Here is an 18,540-nt window from a genome sequence, read left to right as displayed (position 1 = left end):
TTGTGATTTTGCAGCCATTTCTCGTTTCCAAGGAAACCACTATTGCCTCAGAGAGGCGTACAATTAACATGGAATTTGTAAAATGGGTTTTTGGATTCACAGCTTTGATCAATTGATGGTTGCACTTTGCACTATGGCCTCGTTTGCGTGAGTAAGCTTCATGTGTGGACAGCTCTCATATTGAGACACGCTCTGCGTGGGACTCTGGACATTTTCATGAATCATCCACGTTTTTGTGGAATTGAGGAGTTGTATGGTTGCAAATGCCTAAATATATCCACTTTTGATACCTGAAAAAGCAAAAATGCTTGAACCAGCCAAAGTGTTGGATGTACATATGCGGGTGGGATAGAAAGCTTTATAAGCCAGTCAGAGGAACGGGAGCTGACAGACAGGGAACTAGGAAGACAGTGAGTAGTTTGACCAATGAGAAATGATGTCTGGAAGAACCATAGTTCACCAATTGTGCCTCTCCTAAGAATGCTATTAGTGTGAGTCAATTTGGAGAGGTCCTGAGAGATCATGAAGGAAGAGAATCGTGATTCACAATCACTTCCAAAGGCTCCCCTCAAGACTTAGCTCTGCTTTAACTTCGGAGTCATTCTTGAAAAGGTATTATGAGCATCTCAAATGATCAAGACATCAGGGCTTTATCCTTTTCGCAGCCATTCCTTTATGTGGAACAGAGAGTAGTAATCGCTTCAAAAGTGTAGATTAGAAAACTAACTCATTGATTTAAACACATGCAACAGCTTTTGGAGCCTGCAAAGAGAAACGGTTAGAAAAGTTTTCATCCATTTATTGAGTAAAGTTTCTCTGCTAGAGCAGATAAGCTTTCTAGGTTTCAGATTTCAGACCAGGAGCTCTCTAGATGGTCATAGAATGAAGAGTCCAGGGTCTACGAGAAATCGAACCATATCTTTGCTTCGAGACATCATGTAGAAGAGAACACTCTTCACCTACTGGATCACTTGACCTCTAAACTCATTCATCGTCTATTTACATGTCTAGATGCCAATGTCTGCCACCACGCCGTCGCAGATTTCCTCAGGCGTCTTACCCGATGTGTTCACGTCCAAGGCGTTACCTCCATTGGCCACAAGCTCATCTCCCTCTGGAATTTCCATAATGTCATACTGCGACTTCACCATATCCAGCTTCATAAAATGGCCCTGTCTGGCGCCAACTCTCTGAAGCAACTCCTCATAAGGTGTGTGGAGAAACACAAACTTGAAATGGATCGAAGCATCCACCTGGTGCCCCCTCTTGATGATGTGATCTCTGTACACTTTTTTCAACATCGAACACAGGGCGATGCAAATTTTCTGTGGAGCCTCGAGGGCCTTCTTGGAGGCAGTTTCACTCAAGTTCTCAAGCCAGCCCCATCTGTCATCGTCGGTAAGTGGCTGTCCCGCAGACATCTTTTTAATGTTGGCTTCTGGGTGCAAGGCATCTCCCTCGACAAAGGGGCAGTTATTGTAGTGCTTTGCGAGGATTTCTGCAACGGTAGTTTTGCCAGTGCCAGCTGGGCCGCCCACGATAATGACAGTGCTCATGGGAATTTACAGAGAGCTAAGGGGAAGCTGGGACGGGGAAACTCTGAGCCTTTATATCATCTTGGAAGTTGTTGGGAAGTCGGCCGTGGGGGTCCCGTGGGGAAGCATGCAGGACATCACAAAGCAAGAAACTGAGACACCATGAAAAGTCGCTCATAAGGGCTACGAGAATTTTGAAACATTGCACGGGAGTTTTAGAAAACAAGTAGGGAATGACCACAGCTTTGGATGTGTTGCACCTCAGCTTTGCAAGCTTGCTCTGGTGACCAGTTTTTTGCCCTTTGTTCCCCGGCCGCCCCACTCAGGTTTTTCCGATCGCGGGGTTCCTCGCCGATTATGCTTTTCTTCGTTTGGGGGACCGCGAACCCACTTTTTGCAGCCAATTTTTGCTTGACCTCCTGCTCTGAGATACTTTCCGTAAACAGAGCAATTCCTCACTGATACGCTTCTCCACCATTGTCTTGATCTCATGGGCGCTTTCTTTATCAACGAAAACAGTGGGCCATCTTTGGCTAAGCCACATGTAACATAACACCAACTTGTGGTCGTTCTCTAGCGCACTAAGGTAGTCCAAAATCTGTTCTGGAGAGCCAGCGACAGAGGGACGTTGTTGGAGCACGTGTAGATGCAAAAACTCGAAATCAAATACGGTTTTGGGCTCAGCCTTCAGGATGGCTTCAAAAAACTTGACACACGTTTCAATCACCTCTGGCCCCACGCCTCTGAAGTTCACCGGTGCAAGCATGAGCGTGATTTGGTCTTCAATTGTGAGACTCGTGTGCAAGTTGCTGGCCACTATCGCTTCGAGCAACTCGACCTGACGGCCAAACTCCATGTAGAAGTAGTCCTTCAACCTGTACTTTGATGCTTGGCTATCGAACTTCTTGATGGCATCCGCAAGCAGAATTGGGTTTCTGAACAGCGCTAAGTAGTAGGTCCAGAACTCTCTAGGCGGCCAGATACAGGCTTTGGGTAAGAATTCCGTGGTCTGCTTCATCTGATGCTTGAGTGTACGCATATCCCTTGAGTCCAATGCCGTGACGAATCCCTCCAGCTCTCCAGCAGTAGCGCTGTAGCGCCCAGCACGCCCTGCAATTTGTTTTGTAGCAGAGACGCTAAGCGGGACCATTTCATTGCCGTCGAATTTCATCATAGACCCAAACACTATACGTTTGATCCGAAGATTGAGACCCATCCCCACGGCGTCTGAGGCTACGAGCACGTCGTATTTGCCAGAGTTGAAGTTACTAGCCTCTTTCGATCTGATTTCTGGAGGAAGGGCGCCGTAAATAACACCCACTTTGAGATCAGTCTTGTTTTCAATTTCACACTTGAGCTCGAGGATTTTCCTCTTGGAGAACACAATGACGCAGTCCCCTTTCCTGAGATGCTTCAAGTCTCTCACTGCTCTTTGTTCCACGGTAAGCTTCCCCAATCTTTGGTATTCCTTGATATGAAGCTCATCACCTGTGTTCTTCACAAGCTCTTTAATGAGGTTCACGGCACTGGGCTCACCGCAGAGATGAAGTTCTTTAGCTTGTACACCCAAGACGGCATTTGTCCACGCAGAGCCTCTCAAAGGGTCTGCAATCATCTGGATTTCATCGATGATACAAATGTCCATACTTTTGTTCAACGGGATCATCTCGATCGTACCTGAGGAAATCTCGGTGACATTGTCAAAGTCATCCAACGAAGGGATCACTTCCTCACCTGTGATCAAGTTGCAACTGATGCCTTGTTCCTGAAATCTCTCGTAAATTTCTCTCGCTAGAAGACGCAAAGGACCAGCATAATATCCCAGTTTAGCCTTTGCAAGCGCTTGGAGAGAGTTGTATGTCTTTCCCGAGTTCGTGGGTCCCACATGCATCACAATCTTTCTTTTCATTCGCCTGGCTTTTGGGAACCACTCAGCAGGAGCCAGCAAGTCCCAAAGTTGAGACGAGTCAGCTGCTTCCGATACAAGGGAGGCCTCCGTGTGATGCTGCCAGAGCATCTTGAGAAGAATATCGGTGATGATTTCCAGCTTCTTAGAGTAGTTGTTGAATTTGGCAAGTTCATTGGGGTACATGTTCAAATGGATAGAATACACAATTGCGCCGATCTTATCAAATCTAGGTTTGAAGTAGTCTGCCATCGAAACTTTGGCGATCTCTTGTAACTTTTGCGGATCGTCTAGAAACTCTTCGTATGCCTTGTATAGATCTTGCTCGAACAACGATACCTTACGGTCGATGCGCTGCTGGCTCCAGTGATTTAGCTCCTCGAAGGGAAACTTGAGCTCACGTTTAAAAAGCTTCTCCCTCACGGAAAACAACGAATATTGTGTAATCTGGCGAAGCTGCTCGAGCGGGTCTTGTCCCTTATATAGCTTCGGTAGTGGAGGCTCTTGAACAGTGGAAGTAGCGCCAGTGGCAAAATACCGAGCCTGCCATACTTTGGGGCCGCCCCTTAGCGATAGCAAGTAGCGAGAACACGGCAATACGCGTGTACGAGTCGCTGTTATTAGCATGAGTTGAAAGAGCTACTTGGTGGAGATGAGCATCGAGCTGTATGAAGGTAGGAGGAGGTGAAGGCTAGCGATTTAAGAGGTGAAGCAGAAAGGAGTTGAAGGTGGCGAATAAAGAGACAAAGAAGGTTTGCAGGATTGAAGTTCTCCGTTCGCTAGAAGCTTTTTTTGTAAATTGTAGGAATTGGCATTGTAGATTTGGTTACAGCGTTTCTCACTGTACTATTATTCACAGTAATGGTTGCAAAATGAGTATAAAGTACCATACACAAGAGGGACACAAATTACTTAATTAGTCGAACATAATATAGTGGTTTAGGCCCGTGGGCTCGAGAAGTTTCAAGGTTTCCGAAGTTTAAGACTTCTAGGAACTTCATGACTTATTTGTTTGTAGGGAGTAGGTAAGTGGTTAAGTGGAGCTCCACAGACCTTGGAGGAGAGGATAATTTAGAAGTTTTTTAGGAGCTATGTCTGTATTCAGTAGAGAAATTATGTTGAACGCCATAATTTATTCACACTGTCGAGGCTCATTCCAATTTTCCGTTTTGCAATCCTACTGTGTAACGTAATACTCTATACACTAGTAATATAGATGATTAGGCATTCCTCACGTCACCAACCCTGCTCCTACACTTTTCATCCAAAGCTAAGCCAGAAACATTTTTTTTTATTTTTTCTTTTAGTAAATTGTGCCTCTTTACCCATTGGAAACCTCATACGACTTTTGAGCCTGAAGGTCCTCAGGCGCTGGCTGCGAAATGCCTGTGAGGAGCTCCCCCCTAGTGCTCAGAAACGACCACACTAAACACCCAAATTCAACACAAAGTGTCATCCCTTGAAAACTATATATAGCCGATCTCTGTATCTACATACTGTCCTCTTCTTAACAAATTATCCCCTGCCACCAACCCCCCTTTCATTTCTAATTATACAATGGCTCGGCACCTTCTGCAGGAAAGTACCATCACGAACTCAACCTACTACTTCTTGGTCAACTCCCGAAAGAACTCAGTTCACTAGATAAGCTCCGGCCGTCGCTGTCATGTCCACAGTTCCCTCACGTGCATATGAGAACAACAGCACCGCCCAGTTGGCTGCGCAATTCAACGAGTTCTACCTCGCCATAACCTCCCCAGTGGTGTCGCAGATAGGGAACTACAAGATCGTGGAGGAGATCGGCGAAGGTGCTTTTGGCAAAGTGTACTTGGCCCAGCACGTTTTGTTGAACGCGAAGGTGGTGCTCAAATGCGGCCTCATTGACGACCCTAATATCGTGAGAGAGATATACTACCATCAGCAGTTGAAGCACAAGAATATCGTCAAGTTGTATGAGGTGATCAAGACTGAACAGCACATATGGATGGCTCTTGAGTACTGCGAAGGCGGTGAGCTTTTTTACTATATCTATGAACAGCGTCGCCTCGACATAGGCGTTTGTAGGCTGTTGTTCTACCAGATCGTTCAGGGCATCAAGTATGTGCATTCGCTCAACTTGTCTCACAGAGACCTCAAGCTTGAAAACATCTTGTTGGCGGATAAAAAGAGGCTGATTATCAAGTTGACGGACTTTGGCTTTGTTCGAGAATTCAACCCGTATAAGAGACTGCTCTTGTCTACGGTATGTGGAACAACGGCGTATATGGCTCCCGAGATGCTAAAGACGGAAAAATACTCCGGCTTTGCCGTGGATACATGGTCAATGGGTGTGATATTGTACGCTATGGTATATGGTGTCCTCCCGTTTGATGACGATGACGACATGAAGATGAAGATCAAAATCATGCACGAAGACCCTGTGCTACGAACAGATAATGTTGATCCCGAGGTTGTCGAGCTTATACGCAAAATGCTTCTGAAAGATCCTGCTCTACGCCCGAACATCCTGGAGATACTCAATTCGCCGTTTCTCATTGATCTCACCAACGAGTATCTGGAAAGGAGGAATTCCTCCATCAACGACACGGAGTCCATCATATCTATTAATCAGCATTATAAGGAGAACAAGGTACCTTTTCAAACAAGAATCGAGCGAGATCTACTAAAAAAGCTCGAAAAGCTCAATATAGACACTGACGCACTACAAGCACTGGTCATACAAGGCCACACAAATACACTCACTGCATTTTACGAATTGGGACTCACTCGAGAATTCAAAAAGAAAAAGTACAAGCACAAAAGAAGAAGATATTACGAGGCTAAAAGGCAAATCAAGAGATCCCGTAAAAGGGTCCGGAGCGCCCTATCGCTTGCCGATCAGAACTCTGGTACTCAGCCCCTCGAGAAGATCATTTCTTCGTTGAGTATAACCTCCAAACAGCCCTCAGAGAACCAACCTGCAACTTCTCGGAAATCAGCTGAAGAATACCGAAAACTGAGCACCAGAGCATCTTTTAACAAGCGGTTGTCAGGTTTACAACTGGACTCTCTGGGCACACAGCCCCCTCAAACACCCGTTCTGCCAGGTGCAGAGTTCAGTCATAATTCAGAAAGCTCAACTAATTTTGGGAGACAAGTCTCATTCATTCCCGATGACAGGTCGACTTTCAGCTATCAGCCCACAATCGATCAACAGACTGGTAAAGGAAAGAAGATTCTTGGTAAGCTACAATTTTGGAAGAAAGCCAGAAAAGACCAAGGTAAAGTTGACGAAGCCACAAGTCGTAACGAATATAGTGATGGTGAAAACGGGGTTTCTGAAATCCATTTGGGCAGTAAGCAGGATAACGCAGCTGAAAGAATTCTGGCAGCGTCCAAGAAGTCTGCAAGTCCTCTTAGGAGTGTTGAAAACAACCCTGCTCCACTGGTAGTCAATGGTGGGGTGAGAATTTCTGGTCCAGAAGAACTCCCAAACCCTCCCGAAATCAGGGATGCCAAGGAATTGGGCCATCATCGTGAATCATCGAATCAGACTGCTAACACTAATAACACCGGCTCTTCCCACATGAGCGATCACTTGGATAGGACTAATAACTCGATTGTTCATGAGAGTCTTTTGAGTTCGGGAAGAAGACAACGACCCGAATCTGTGGTGTCTCAAATTAGTCAGTTCTCACAACTAAGTCAAACGTACCCAATGTCTGAGTCTGAGTTAGAAATGCTCGACGGAACAGACATGGATGAAGATTTCTATGATGATGACGCCATATATGAGCTGTCAATTAATATATCCCAGCAAGACTTGTTGCATAATAAGCACTCATCCACGAGCATGGCTCAGTCAAATTCTAATGCGCTGAGGAAGAAACGACCATCTACAAGTAGGATGGCATCCGATACCCTGATACTCACCACGAGTACACAGGCAACGGGCCAACAGTCTCGAAACAAAAAACATTCGCTTTCACAAGTTTCCAGCAACTCATCAGAGGATAGCGAGTCCAGGTCAAAAATTCATGATTATGGAGCCAATGCTGATCAGCGACCTGTTTCACCTCGGCAAAAGATTGGATTTCCTCGCAATGGCACCCATCCCTCACTCAGAGGACCAAGACAACCTAACTATGGAAAGGCTGCACCTTCACCCAATGTCCAAACCCCTACGCCTGTGCAGCCCATTCCCGGCAATGGTATGAACCGGTCGCCGTCACCGCCAATTTTCAAGAAATTTAATACAATGAGTGGGGTTGTGAAGCCGGTCAAAAACGTCTTTGACCCGAAGAAAAATGATTCAGGAAATCAGAAGTGGACTATGAATGGAGATATGAGTGACTCTCGCTGGAGGCATGATAGTGCAACTCCCTCGAGAATTTATGAGAGGCAAGCGATCATCACCGAGGAGGAAGAGGAAGATGAGTAAGAATAATCTCAGTGCAAGCTATTCTGCTCTGTTACACCGCTACCACTGAGCCTCTTTCGTTTTTTAGCATTGCCTTGATTAGTCAATATCTTGACAAATGAAACCAAGACCTCCATTCTCTCCCCAAAACTGAATAGATTTTATTTGTATTAAATTCATTTTTCTTTTTTCAAGTACCTTGAAGAAGTCCTTAGTATCGGCCTCGCACGGCTGCAAAACCCATCAAAACCAATAAACGCCGACGAATTCACAGACACATCAATTTCGCAAGAATGATAGAACCATTCCAGTAAAGTTACAATCCATAAATACCTCTACATACATACAGAAAGCAGACCCGAAGACAGAGTGATACCTTTCTCTGTCTACTCTGATGGTCCATCTCTGGCGGTGAGCGCACGACTACACACAGAAAAAAAGTGTTGAAAAAAAAGCCATTACATATAGTTAAGATTCGATCAGAACCCTAGCCACGTCAATACCTCCACACCCCTCATGGCCTCGGTTATTGTCGTCGAGAACGAGATCAAAGACTCTGTTGAGGAGTTCTCGCTGATTGTGAACACGGTGCAACAGAATACCGACTTCTCTGACTCCATCAAACCCTACTTTGATGAGAAGACCGGTCAAATCGCCAACAAGGTCGAATTGGCCAAGCAGATCTCCAGCGTGGCAACGCCTGAGTTGTTAACGAAATTGTCTGACAGAGAGTTCGAGCCTATTTTTTATTTGCTCGCGTACCTCAGATCCGAGTTGGAGCAGAAGTCGTTCGAGACGCTTTTACAGAAAGATGGTGCATTGATCAACCTTTTGATCGCCTCCACGCCCAAGCAAATGCCTTCTTTAAGAGACAGGAGGTCGCTCAAACCCACCACGGTGTTGTCGGTGTTGAACACCTTTTTCAACTTTTTGCCTGCCTCTTCCCCTACTAGAGTGTTTTTTATTGAGTTGATCTTGAAGATCGTCACCGACACAGACATCGACTTTGCATTGATACAGTCCGCCATCGGGAGCCACATAGTGCAGTGGTTAGTCGCTGCGGGTGCCTCGGAGGATCAGATTAAGGGTCTCTTCTGGCAATTCATCGCTTTAGACAAGCAGTACACATTAAAGTCCTTGCACTTGATAAAACAATTTACCTCGCAGTTTTCCCTTACCTTACAGGAATTGCAAACAATGATTGGGTTTGCTTTGGCGTCTCCAGAGGTGGATGTCACTTTCTTGGTCAACAACAACGTTGCTCAGGCCATGCAACAAAATGCTTCTGATGAACTCGTGAGTGTGTTTGATAAGTACACCAAGGGAGAGTTTATCACCTCTGTCCCTCAGTCTGTCTCCAAAAACGTCATAAACAAGTCGAAGGTGTTGGCTTTAACGAGGTTCTTCGTTGAGAGTGATAATTCTGGCAAGAACACCTTCAAGTACACCGACATCCCAAGTGAATTGGCATCATCTCAAGAGGAGTTCGAGAAATTGTTAATCGACTCGATCAAGGCGGGCGTAATCGAAGGTAAAATGAACCAGGTTGAGCAGACGTTCAACTTGGTGAGAGCTAATAGAATCGTGTTGGCAGGCAACAAGGAACAGCTTGCAAAGGATTTGGACACCGTGAAGAAGGCATTGCTTGAGTGGAGACACTCGTTAGATAACATCAATGAGATTGTGAGGGATGCAAAGGACAGGATTGTGAACAACAACTCTGGAAACTAATTGTCTACGAATATAAAACGAAAGAATCATGGATGGGTTGCTACATTCTTTTCTCTGTACTTATAGCTATCATATACTAACAGGATAAAGAAATTACAAATTACAGTATTATTCAAATTGTCTCGCCTACATAACACATTTTAGTCTCTTTCTCCTTCTAGCACCGCAAGGAACCCTCCAACTAAATGCAACGATCCACAAACAAATGTGTCAACATGATGGTCATCGTTAGTCAAACTCTTGATGAAGTTGAGACTTGTTTCGATATCAGGGAAAATATGCTTTCGTGATGTTTGTCCCTTAGCCTGATCCAAAGAGCTCCATTTCTCAGCCAACTCCTTCTGGATAACGAGCTTATCAACTTGTTCTTTAGAATTATTAAGCGAGACCAAGTCGCTGTTATAGCTTCCATCGGACCAGGTGATGTTGGTGGTGAAGATGACATGGTCAAATTTGACACCCGCTGCTGAAACAGTGTCATGAAGTTTCTGCAATAAATCCAGAGCGTTCTCTCTAGCTTGCTGATTAAATAAAAGGATATTAGGAGCACCTGGGCGTTGTCTCTGTTTGACCACACTCGAGCTAAACCACTCAGATGCGACTCGTATAGACTCTAGTGTATGAGCACCGTCAATGTACCAAGTGACATTTTCAAAGCCTTCTTGGCCGGTTAGTCTCTGACACCTTCCGTCCCATTTCGTGTTCGCAAGACCCACAATGAATTTTTCAGGCAAAGTGGGCGTGCCGTCGTTCCATGTGGGCAAATCAGAGTCTGGGACACCAAGTTTTCGAAGATGAATGTCTGCTAACTTCACGGCCAAAGCAGCATTCTGACGCTGAAAGGAGCCTGCAAGACCCAATTTCACGTCAGGAGGAATTATCGAGGAACCCACTACTTCAAACAGGGACACCCCCACTTCGTCGGCAACCTTCTTCACGATTTCAATCAGCTCAGGGAACTCCGACTGCTCTGACACAACAGCAGGACAGCCCAGCTTAAAAATACCCGCCTTATTCCATGCAATTGAGTCGATAGTGTTGCCCAACATAAACGTATGGTCAATTCCCAAGGAACTTACACCTGCAACAGTGGGGTGCTGGACGATATTGGTAGAATCGTACTTCCCTCCTACGCCCACCTCATAAATAGCAGTGTCCACCCCCTCAGACATGAAAACGTGGAATGAGAGCACCGTGAGGTACTTGAAATACATTGGTTTCACGACATCACAAGGTTGCAACGAAGGGAACTCTTCAGGCAGCGACGTCGTCAGCGAAAGCTTATCCCACACTTCGTAGAAGTATTTCGTGAATTTCTGCTCCGTAATTGGCTGGCCGTCTATTCTGATCCGCTCTCTGACAGACTTGAGGTGAGGACTGGTGAAGAGCCCCACTTTGCCTATGCCGCTACCTCGGTACTGTCGAAGCACCGAATCCACAAACGCACAAGTCGAGCCTTTCCCCTTTGTGCCTGTAACGTGAACGACATTCAACCTATCAAATTCCTTTGGCTTATATCCCAAACGCCTGATAAACTCATATACCTCGGCGATGGAGAGCTCCGATCTTTGTTTCGGCAGAAAGTCTTTTTGCAGCTTGAGCGCCTCGATCGAGGCATAATTCGACTGGAGGCTGTTCAAGGCGGCAATTGCGTCTTTATATGATCGGTTGACGTTGGACATGGAGGGCAATCGCATCGGCTCGGCCATGGAAGTAAGGAAGATAGTGGTTGATTTCGCGATAGCATCTGAGATCGATGTGAGGTGACCCACAACAAAACCAGACAAAAAAATGAAATAGAAAAAGAAATGTCAACAAATTGGAGGGTAGAAGGAAGGTTGAAAGCTTGTATGTATCTGTAAATATCGTATTTTCGTTTACAAGATGATTTTTAAGAGAAGCTGCTTACTTTGAGTTGTGCCTCACTTTGGGCCCGCAATAGCCCACCCTCTCCCCAAGAAAAAAAGGATACTTTAGGCAAAGAAGATAATTTATGTAAAGTGAAATTTTACATAGAGTTCTGAGTTAGGATTTTTTGAGGTTTTCTTCGTTTCTATCACTCTCTATCTGAATATGTCAATATTTTAATTGCAAAAACAGATGAAGTACGTAAGGGCATTTTGGCTAGATCACCGAGGTACGAACAATGCTCAGCTACCGCCAGCGGACAAGGGCACTTAACAAGTGATTCATTATTGCATAGAGCCTTCGAACAAGAATTGTTATAAGCTGTTCTACCTAATGAATTAAGACTTGTATGCTATTTAGGCTTCATAGTTCTGATATTTCTTTCCCTCAGCTTACTACTGAGTACTCTTGATGAGCATGTGTGTTTCTAGATTAGTAGCGGAAAAAGTTTAGCTTTCATTAATATAAAGCATATCTTCCAATTTTGGTTGTGAGTTTCTCTAAAATAAGTATAGTATTTGCGCAGCTGTAGAAAATTAATCATCGATTGCCAAATACAATCACTAATTCGGCTACTCTCTACTCACTCTCGTAAGTGTTTCAGATCATCCGAGTCAGGGTGTAAACGGACATTGAAGAGTACAAACGGCAACGATGCAAATGAAGATTGCTGACGAACATGAAGAAGCAGTGACGCTTCGCTCAATGAACGAGTGGCATTACTCTCGAACAAAAGTTATTCTGACATGAATTTTGGAGTACCAAAAATTCCATCATATGCGAAACCATAGCTTAAGAAATTCATGTTTACCTAATTACATCTACAAACGGTGTCTCTGCTGAATCATTATACGACTTGTGTGCCAAATTAAGACTTTTGCAGCGATAAGTGAATCCCATAGTAACACGTGTAACACCGAAACATCGCCGTTGAGCGTTGATTAGAACGAGACTCAGGCGATCCCCTGATTGTGTATAATTTCTGAAAATGGCCAATGAACTTGACTGGAAACTACACATTTTCCAGACCACTCCATTTGCTCTTCCAAATCCTATGATGTTCCCAATCTCGTAAGAGTATAAACGGCACAAAATCACCCTTTCACAGAAGTGACTTCATTACGTTGTTACAGATCGCAAATTCCTTACAGCTAAACCTTTGAATTCTGACTTTCAGATGTGACACTTTTTTGCACCCACTCCGGAAAAGACCGGATTAGGTGTGCGATGTGAGTCAATCCGAACCACGGGATGCTTTAAACACCAACGAGCACAGAAGCTCCAGAGAAGAAGAGCTCAATAAAAATGCCCCTTGGGAGCCTAAACAAGAGAATCATGAAACCCTCAAATACAACTTCCAATTTCTTAAGCTACCTTGTGTTCCGTGCAATGTGGCGGCTGCATCACGTGAGCAGCATCCCACTGACTCATCCGAGAGCGCGATTCTACCTAGCCAACCTTCTCCCCTAAAAACTCATCTGAAGAGTAACCTCTAAGATAGCCGGTCATCTTCAGAAACCCACTCATTGCGTTAGCCAACCAACTCACAGTTTCAGACGAATACTTGAACATCTTTAATCTTTCCCAACTCCAAATCACACCTTCGATTATCCACTATGCATTATTAGACTAGCAGCCCAGCTCCCCAGTCTAACGTTTTTCAACAAAAGCAAGATAGTTTCATCCATTGTTTGTTAAGACTTGCTCCGCGTGTGTTTCAACCTCATACCTGTGTTTACTGACTTACGGCTAATCGTTTGATTTTTCTCTCATTACTCATTTGTTACGTTTCAAACAATCCACTGTGGCCTATATTCATTGAACGAATCTGTGCCACACCTATAAACCGCTCATTTTGCTTGCTTTCGTAAATGTTCCCTATGGTCACCATCTCGGACAATACATTTTCGAAAGTGCCGCCTCATCATCCTCGATTGCACCGGAAATCCGGCCTGGGCCATGGGCCCTTTGACGCCTCTGAAGGCGCTGCCAACGGCATTGCCTCAGGCTCTTTCACAGAAGCGTTTTTAAAAGCTTCAAACAGACCCCAATTTCACCATTTGCCCACTCCTGCTCCTTCTGCTACCACGTCCGTTGTGGAGCAGAAGCACGACGAATCCAACGAGAAGCAGGAGCAAGAAATTCGTCTCATGGACTTTATTGATGTGCCCTCATTGGTCTCCGACAACGAAGAAGAGGAATCGGATGCCGAGAGCTCGCATTCGTCGAAGGGCGCTTCTCTGGTGTTTTCTAGACCTGCAGTGAAACTGCCCCCAGCACTGGCTGCTGCTGAGCAGGTGAAGCGGTCTCTCAAGGAGGAGAATCAGTCTATGGAATCCATAGAAAAGTCACGCGATGAACCTCTTCGATCTGTGGAAACCGAACTTGCTCCTCAAGCAGAGGAACTCCCATCTGCGACAGAAGCCACTCAAGCAACCTCTACGATTTCTGACGCTCAGTTCAAACTAGAACGTTCTCAGCTTATGAAGATTGCTGTGAAGTACGTTGCGATGAAAATTCACAACTCGTTTCCTCCAGAGTCTGCTCGTACTATTGACCCGGAGGAGATGCCGTTGGACCAATTCCTCTTGATCTTGACAAGCCGCTTGCAGTTGACTTTGCCTCTTTTTATGAAAGGTATCATTTACTTGTTTCGCTATATGGACATTATTTACCTTTTGCGCTATTTGAATCAGTCAAACAACTTTCTCAACTATACCGAGATGGGTTTCAATTTGAAGAAACTAATTGTTGGATGTTTTAAACTCACATTGGCGAGAGAGCGCATCAGTAAAGATTGGAGCGGCGTCACTGGATTGGCTAATGCCGAGATCAATACTATAGTGAAGACGGTGGTGAAGCGTTTGAATGGCAAGTTGGCCATCAAAAACATCGAGCTTCTCAGATTGAAGCTGGAGATTTACCGATTTGTGAAGATGGTGGTCAAAGAAGTGAAGTGAGTTCACTACATTTTACTATCTTCATGGGTTTCGCTACTACAAGACCGATATCTCGGCCCGCCAGGGACTCTTCGCAGCTTGTGTAAACGATATCGTGAGACGAATTGGTACTCATAAATTAAGGTGGCGGAATTTTGATGAATCATCATCAATTGGGACTATGCTTCAGAATACTGTTGCAACATATATATGTACATTACGTAAGCCAAGTATGGCAGTTGTTTTCATTTTTGGCTAGTCCTCCTTTGTAGTGTAGCATCGGTACGGCTACTTTGATCTTCTGAGTCACCGGAGCGGCCCATATTAGCGGGCCGATGCGAAGGGCGCTTAGAACCAATAATTGCTTGCTGGTAGTCAGCGCAAGTCACGTGAGCAGAAGTTGACAGCAGCAAAACGCAAGATCCCCCCATATAGAGGCAAAATAGTTCACCTAGGCACCCAAAATCAACTTCTAAACTTAGAATACATCTTGAAACTTGTTGAATTTTCTTAGTCTTGCGCTTTTGTCTGCCACCAGAAAAGTGCAGCATCAGTGAGTCGTGTGCTTACCGTTTTACTCGCAAGAAAGCGGGCGCGCGGAACCTGGTTACCTGGGCTATCGCTCAGTGACTCATCTTCTCGAGGAACTGCGTAACATGCCAACACAGGAAATTCGAACTGTAGAAAATTTTAATTTTAGAATATGACAGTCTTAATTTAAGGCGTTTTGGCCTTTCTTCAGAACCTGTACCTTTTTTTGCAAAAATACCTGAACCTCGTCTGAGTCATAATTGGCTGCAACGGCACTATCGCCATGGCGTAGCCAGGGCGACGTGCACACAAGCCAGGAAATCGCATAATCAGTCACTGAGTTTCCCCATAGTTAAGCGGCGGCGTCTAATCAGTGAGGAAGGCCCATGCACAGAACAAAAAAAAAGTGGAAAATGTCGTACAAATTTTTCACTCTATATAAGGCACGAAATTTCTAAATTCTTTTTTTCCTTTCTTTTTCACGCATCTTTCAAACAAGCACTTTTCTTCATTCTCCCACCATGTCCATGCCCAATCCTTACGGCCCAAACCCGCATGATTACCTCTCCAACGTCAACAAGTTCGAAGTCATTGAGTCGACGTTGCGTGAAGGTGAGCAGTTTGCCAACGCCTTCTTCACCACCGAAAAGAAGATCGAGATCGCCAAGGCCCTCGACGACTTTGGTGTCGACTACATCGAATTGACGTCTCCTGTTGCCTCCGAGCAGTCGAGAAGAGACTGTGAGGCGATTTGCAAGTTGGGGTTGAAGGCGAAGATCTTGACCCACATTCGTTGTCACATGGACGATGCTCGTGTTGCCGTTGAAACCGGTGTAGACGGTGTCGATGTGGTGATTGGCACGTCGCAGTTCTTGAGAAAGTACTCGCACGGCAAGGACATGAACTACATTGCTCAGAGCGCCATTGAGGTGATTGAGTTTGTCAAGTCCAAGGGCATTGAGATCCGTTTCTCGTCTGAGGACTCCTTCAGATCCGACATTGTGGATCTTTTGAACATCTACAAGACTGTCGACAAGATCGGCGTCAACAGAGTTGGTATTGCTGATACTGTTGGCTGTGCCAATCCCAGACAGGTGTATGAGCTTGTCAAGACGTTGAAGTCGGTTGTGTCTTGCGACATTGAGTGTCACTTCCACAACGACACGGGTTGTGCCATTGCCAACGCCTACACTGCTTTGGAGGCCGGTGCCAAGTTGATTGACGTTTCCGTTTTGGGCATTGGCGAGAGAAACGGTATCACTCCTCTTGGTGCTCTCATGGCTCGTATGATCACCGCCGACAGAGACTATGTGCTCGGCAAGTACAAGTTGCACAAGCTCAGAGACTTGGAGAATTTGGTTGCTGACGCTGTGCAGGTGAATATCCCATTCAACAACCCTATCACTGGTTTCTGTGCTTTCACCCATAAGGCTGGTATCCACGCCAAGGCCATTTTGGCTAACCCTTCCACGTACGAGATTTTGAACCCTTCGGATTTCGGTCTCACCAGATACATCCACTTTGCCAACAGATTGACGGGATGGAACGCCATTAAGCTGAGAGTCGATCAGTTGAACTTGCACTTGACCGACGACCAGTGCAAGGAAGTCACCCACAAGATCAAATTGTTGGGTGACGTGAGACAGTTGAACATCGACGATGTGGACTCCATTATCAAGGACTTCCACGCTGAATTGGGCACGCCGCAGTTGAAGCCTTCTACCAACGGCCAGGCGGTTCCCGATGTGGAAGCTGACGGTGCTGCTGCTGCCGATGCTGCCGATGCTGCCGAGCAGCCAGCTGCAAAGAAACAGAAATCGGAGTAAAAAAGTTACACATTGGCTCTTTATTTTCCGATTCCCTGTTCGCTTAACGAAGATCACGACAATAACAACATATATTCAAAAGTTTGGGAAGACTAGCTCTTGTCGCCGTTGTACTATAGCGTTTTTGGGACTTTGCATGAAGAATGCATGATAAACGAAAAAATCAAAAAGTTAAAATATGAAAACGTCAAGATGAGGTATCGTCTTGGTAATGGAGTTTCCGCTATTTATTTAGTTCTTCAAGAGCCTATGTTAGAAAAACATTGTAGTATGAGGCACACATAAATGCAATGATGATATCATTAACTATGAGAGAAATTCATCTTCCATGGTTGTAATTTGACCCTGGGTGTTCCTTAAGCTTTATAGTGATAGCTCCATAGAATGGCTGCGATAATGGGCGCCTCAAAATCTTTGAGGATTACCCCAGATGAACCCAAGCTTTCAAAAGTAAATTACCCAGAAACAATAGAACCCTCACACTCACTACTTTCAGGACCTTTTTCTTCAACCATCTTCGAATGCTGGCACAGTTGCAAGCTTCTTCCTCAGATCTCCGAGCCGGAGGCTCACGTGAGTGCACGACCGTTAGTTGATCAATCAGGATCCTTTGGCCACTCTTGTCACTTCCCATCAGGAACTCAAATTGTCTTGACAATGGCTAAGAAAGGAGGCGAAAACTCAAAGAAGGCCGCAGGAAACGCCAGAAAGGCCGAAAACGCCAACAAAAAAAAACAGGCCGCCATGGAGGCCGCTGAGGCAGAGGAGGCTGCACAATGGGAGGATGGAGCCAAGAAGGGCAACAAGAAGAAAGAAGAAGAGAGATTGAAAAAAGAAGAAGCCGCCAGAAAGAAAGCCGAGCGTGATGCTCTTCTAGCCGCAGAGGAGTCGGTGTTGCCCACCAAGGGCCAGAAGGATAAGCAAAGAGGTGCTGCCAAGGTTGCCGCTAGAAGAACAGGCAAGATCGACGATTTCCTCGACTTCAACAGCGACAAGCCCGAGTTGAGCGCCTCTGGTATCGACAATGCGTTGGAGGCGTTGTCATTGACAGGGAAAGACGGCGGTGTTGCCGCCAAGGATATCGAGAGACACCCAGAGAGAAGAGTGAAGGCTGCATACGCAGCGTACGAGGAAAGAAGGTTGCCTGAGATCAAGAAGGAAAACCCTGGGTTGCGTCAGCAGCAGATGAAGCAGATCATTTTCAAGGAGTTCCAGAAGTCGCCTGAGAACCCTATGAACCAGGCCAGCAATGTTCTGTACAATGCCACGGTTGATGATGTGGCGGCGAAGAAGAAGGAGTTGCGGAGCCAGAAGGAAAAGAAGTTTACTTAGGGAGGTCGAGGGTGCTTTTGCCAGCTTGTTACGGGGGTGCTTCGGCCAGCCTAGTACGGAGTTTTGGCCACAGCATTTTTAAATAGTCAATTGACAAGATGTGCGTGCTAACTGAGGCGTAGAGGCTGGTAAATCGTATATTGAAATCCTGTTACACAGTCTGAATGACTCAGGTCATTGGGGAGTAGCGGTACATAGTGCACTTCGCTGAGAAGAGGTAGCGCATTGGAATTTTGCAGCCACGCTTAAACGCTAAAGACCTTCTTTATCCTCAGGCATAATTAGATACCTGGTAATGAATGAACTGGTCTGAGTTCATTTCCTTCATCGCAAAATTCTTGACTGCAAATGGAGAATTTTTGTCAATCAATTCCGACTGCTCCCTCTGCTGGATCAAGCTTGCATCGACTAAAAGGAATACCTCTGGCCTGCA

General features: G+C 45.5%; 8 protein-coding genes across 8 annotated transcripts; 5 read left to right on the top strand and 3 right to left on the bottom strand. All coding sequences in view use genetic code 12, as the record gives it.

Annotated features, from left to right (window-relative positions):
- Positions 1 to 1,007: 1,007 nt before the first annotated feature.
- Positions 1,008 to 1,556, bottom strand: CJI96_0002261 (gluconokinase; the record flags this gene model as incomplete). Its single annotated transcript, XM_029035778.2, has 1 exon — positions 1,008 to 1,556. One exon carries the CDS (start codon positions 1,554 to 1,556, stop codon positions 1,008 to 1,010), a length of 549 nt encoding a protein of 182 aa, XP_028891020.2.
- Positions 1,557 to 1,890: 334 nt separating this feature from the next.
- On the bottom strand, positions 1,891 to 4,068 carry SUV3 (ATP-dependent RNA helicase SUV3; the record flags this gene model as incomplete). The annotated part of the gene is made up of 1 exon (XM_029035777.2): positions 1,891 to 4,068. One exon carries the CDS (start codon positions 4,066 to 4,068, stop codon positions 1,891 to 1,893), a length of 2,178 nt encoding a protein of 725 aa, XP_028891019.2.
- Positions 4,069 to 5,107: 1,039 nt separating this feature from the next.
- CJI96_0002259 (non-specific serine/threonine protein kinase) lies at positions 5,108 to 7,861 on the top strand (the record flags this gene model as incomplete). The annotated part of the gene is made up of 1 exon (XM_029035776.2): positions 5,108 to 7,861. One exon carries the CDS (start codon positions 5,108 to 5,110, stop codon positions 7,859 to 7,861), a length of 2,754 nt encoding a protein of 917 aa, XP_028891018.2.
- A 495-nt stretch (positions 7,862 to 8,356) lies between these two features.
- On the top strand, positions 8,357 to 9,571 carry CJI96_0002258 (uncharacterized protein; the record flags this gene model as incomplete). Its single annotated transcript, XM_029035775.2, has 1 exon — positions 8,357 to 9,571. One exon carries the CDS (start codon positions 8,357 to 8,359, stop codon positions 9,569 to 9,571), a length of 1,215 nt encoding a protein of 404 aa, XP_028891017.2.
- A 140-nt stretch (positions 9,572 to 9,711) lies between these two features.
- Positions 9,712 to 11,253, bottom strand: CJI96_0002257 (tetrahydrofolate synthase; the record flags this gene model as incomplete). Its single annotated transcript, XM_029035774.2, has 1 exon — positions 9,712 to 11,253. One exon carries the CDS (start codon positions 11,251 to 11,253, stop codon positions 9,712 to 9,714), a length of 1,542 nt encoding a protein of 513 aa, XP_028891016.2.
- A 2,106-nt stretch (positions 11,254 to 13,359) lies between these two features.
- On the top strand, positions 13,360 to 14,439 carry CJI96_0002256 (uncharacterized protein; the record flags this gene model as incomplete). Its single annotated transcript, XM_029035773.2, has 1 exon — positions 13,360 to 14,439. The coding sequence occupies one exon, from the start codon at positions 13,360 to 13,362 to the stop codon at positions 14,437 to 14,439; it is 1,080 nt and encodes a 359-aa protein (XP_028891015.2).
- Positions 14,440 to 15,470: 1,031 nt separating this feature from the next.
- Positions 15,471 to 16,775, top strand: LYS22 (Lys22p; the record flags this gene model as incomplete). The annotated part of the gene is made up of 1 exon (XM_029035772.2): positions 15,471 to 16,775. The coding sequence occupies one exon, from the start codon at positions 15,471 to 15,473 to the stop codon at positions 16,773 to 16,775; it is 1,305 nt and encodes a 434-aa protein (XP_028891014.2).
- A 657-nt stretch (positions 16,776 to 17,432) lies between these two features.
- CJI96_0002254 (uncharacterized protein) lies at positions 17,433 to 18,107 on the top strand (the record flags this gene model as incomplete). The annotated part of the gene is made up of 1 exon (XM_029035771.1): positions 17,433 to 18,107. The coding sequence occupies one exon, from the start codon at positions 17,433 to 17,435 to the stop codon at positions 18,105 to 18,107; it is 675 nt and encodes a 224-aa protein (XP_028891013.1).
- Positions 18,108 to 18,540: the final 433 nt, after the last annotated feature.

The sequence above is a fragment of the Candidozyma auris genome, chromosome 2 (assembly GCF_003013715.1).
Source record: "Candidozyma auris chromosome 2, complete sequence".
NCBI classification, from domain to species: Eukaryota; Fungi; Ascomycota; class Pichiomycetes; order Serinales; family Metschnikowiaceae; genus Candidozyma; species Candidozyma auris.
Note: the sequence above shows the minus strand (reverse complement) of the source record. Positions and strands in the feature narration are given on the sequence as shown.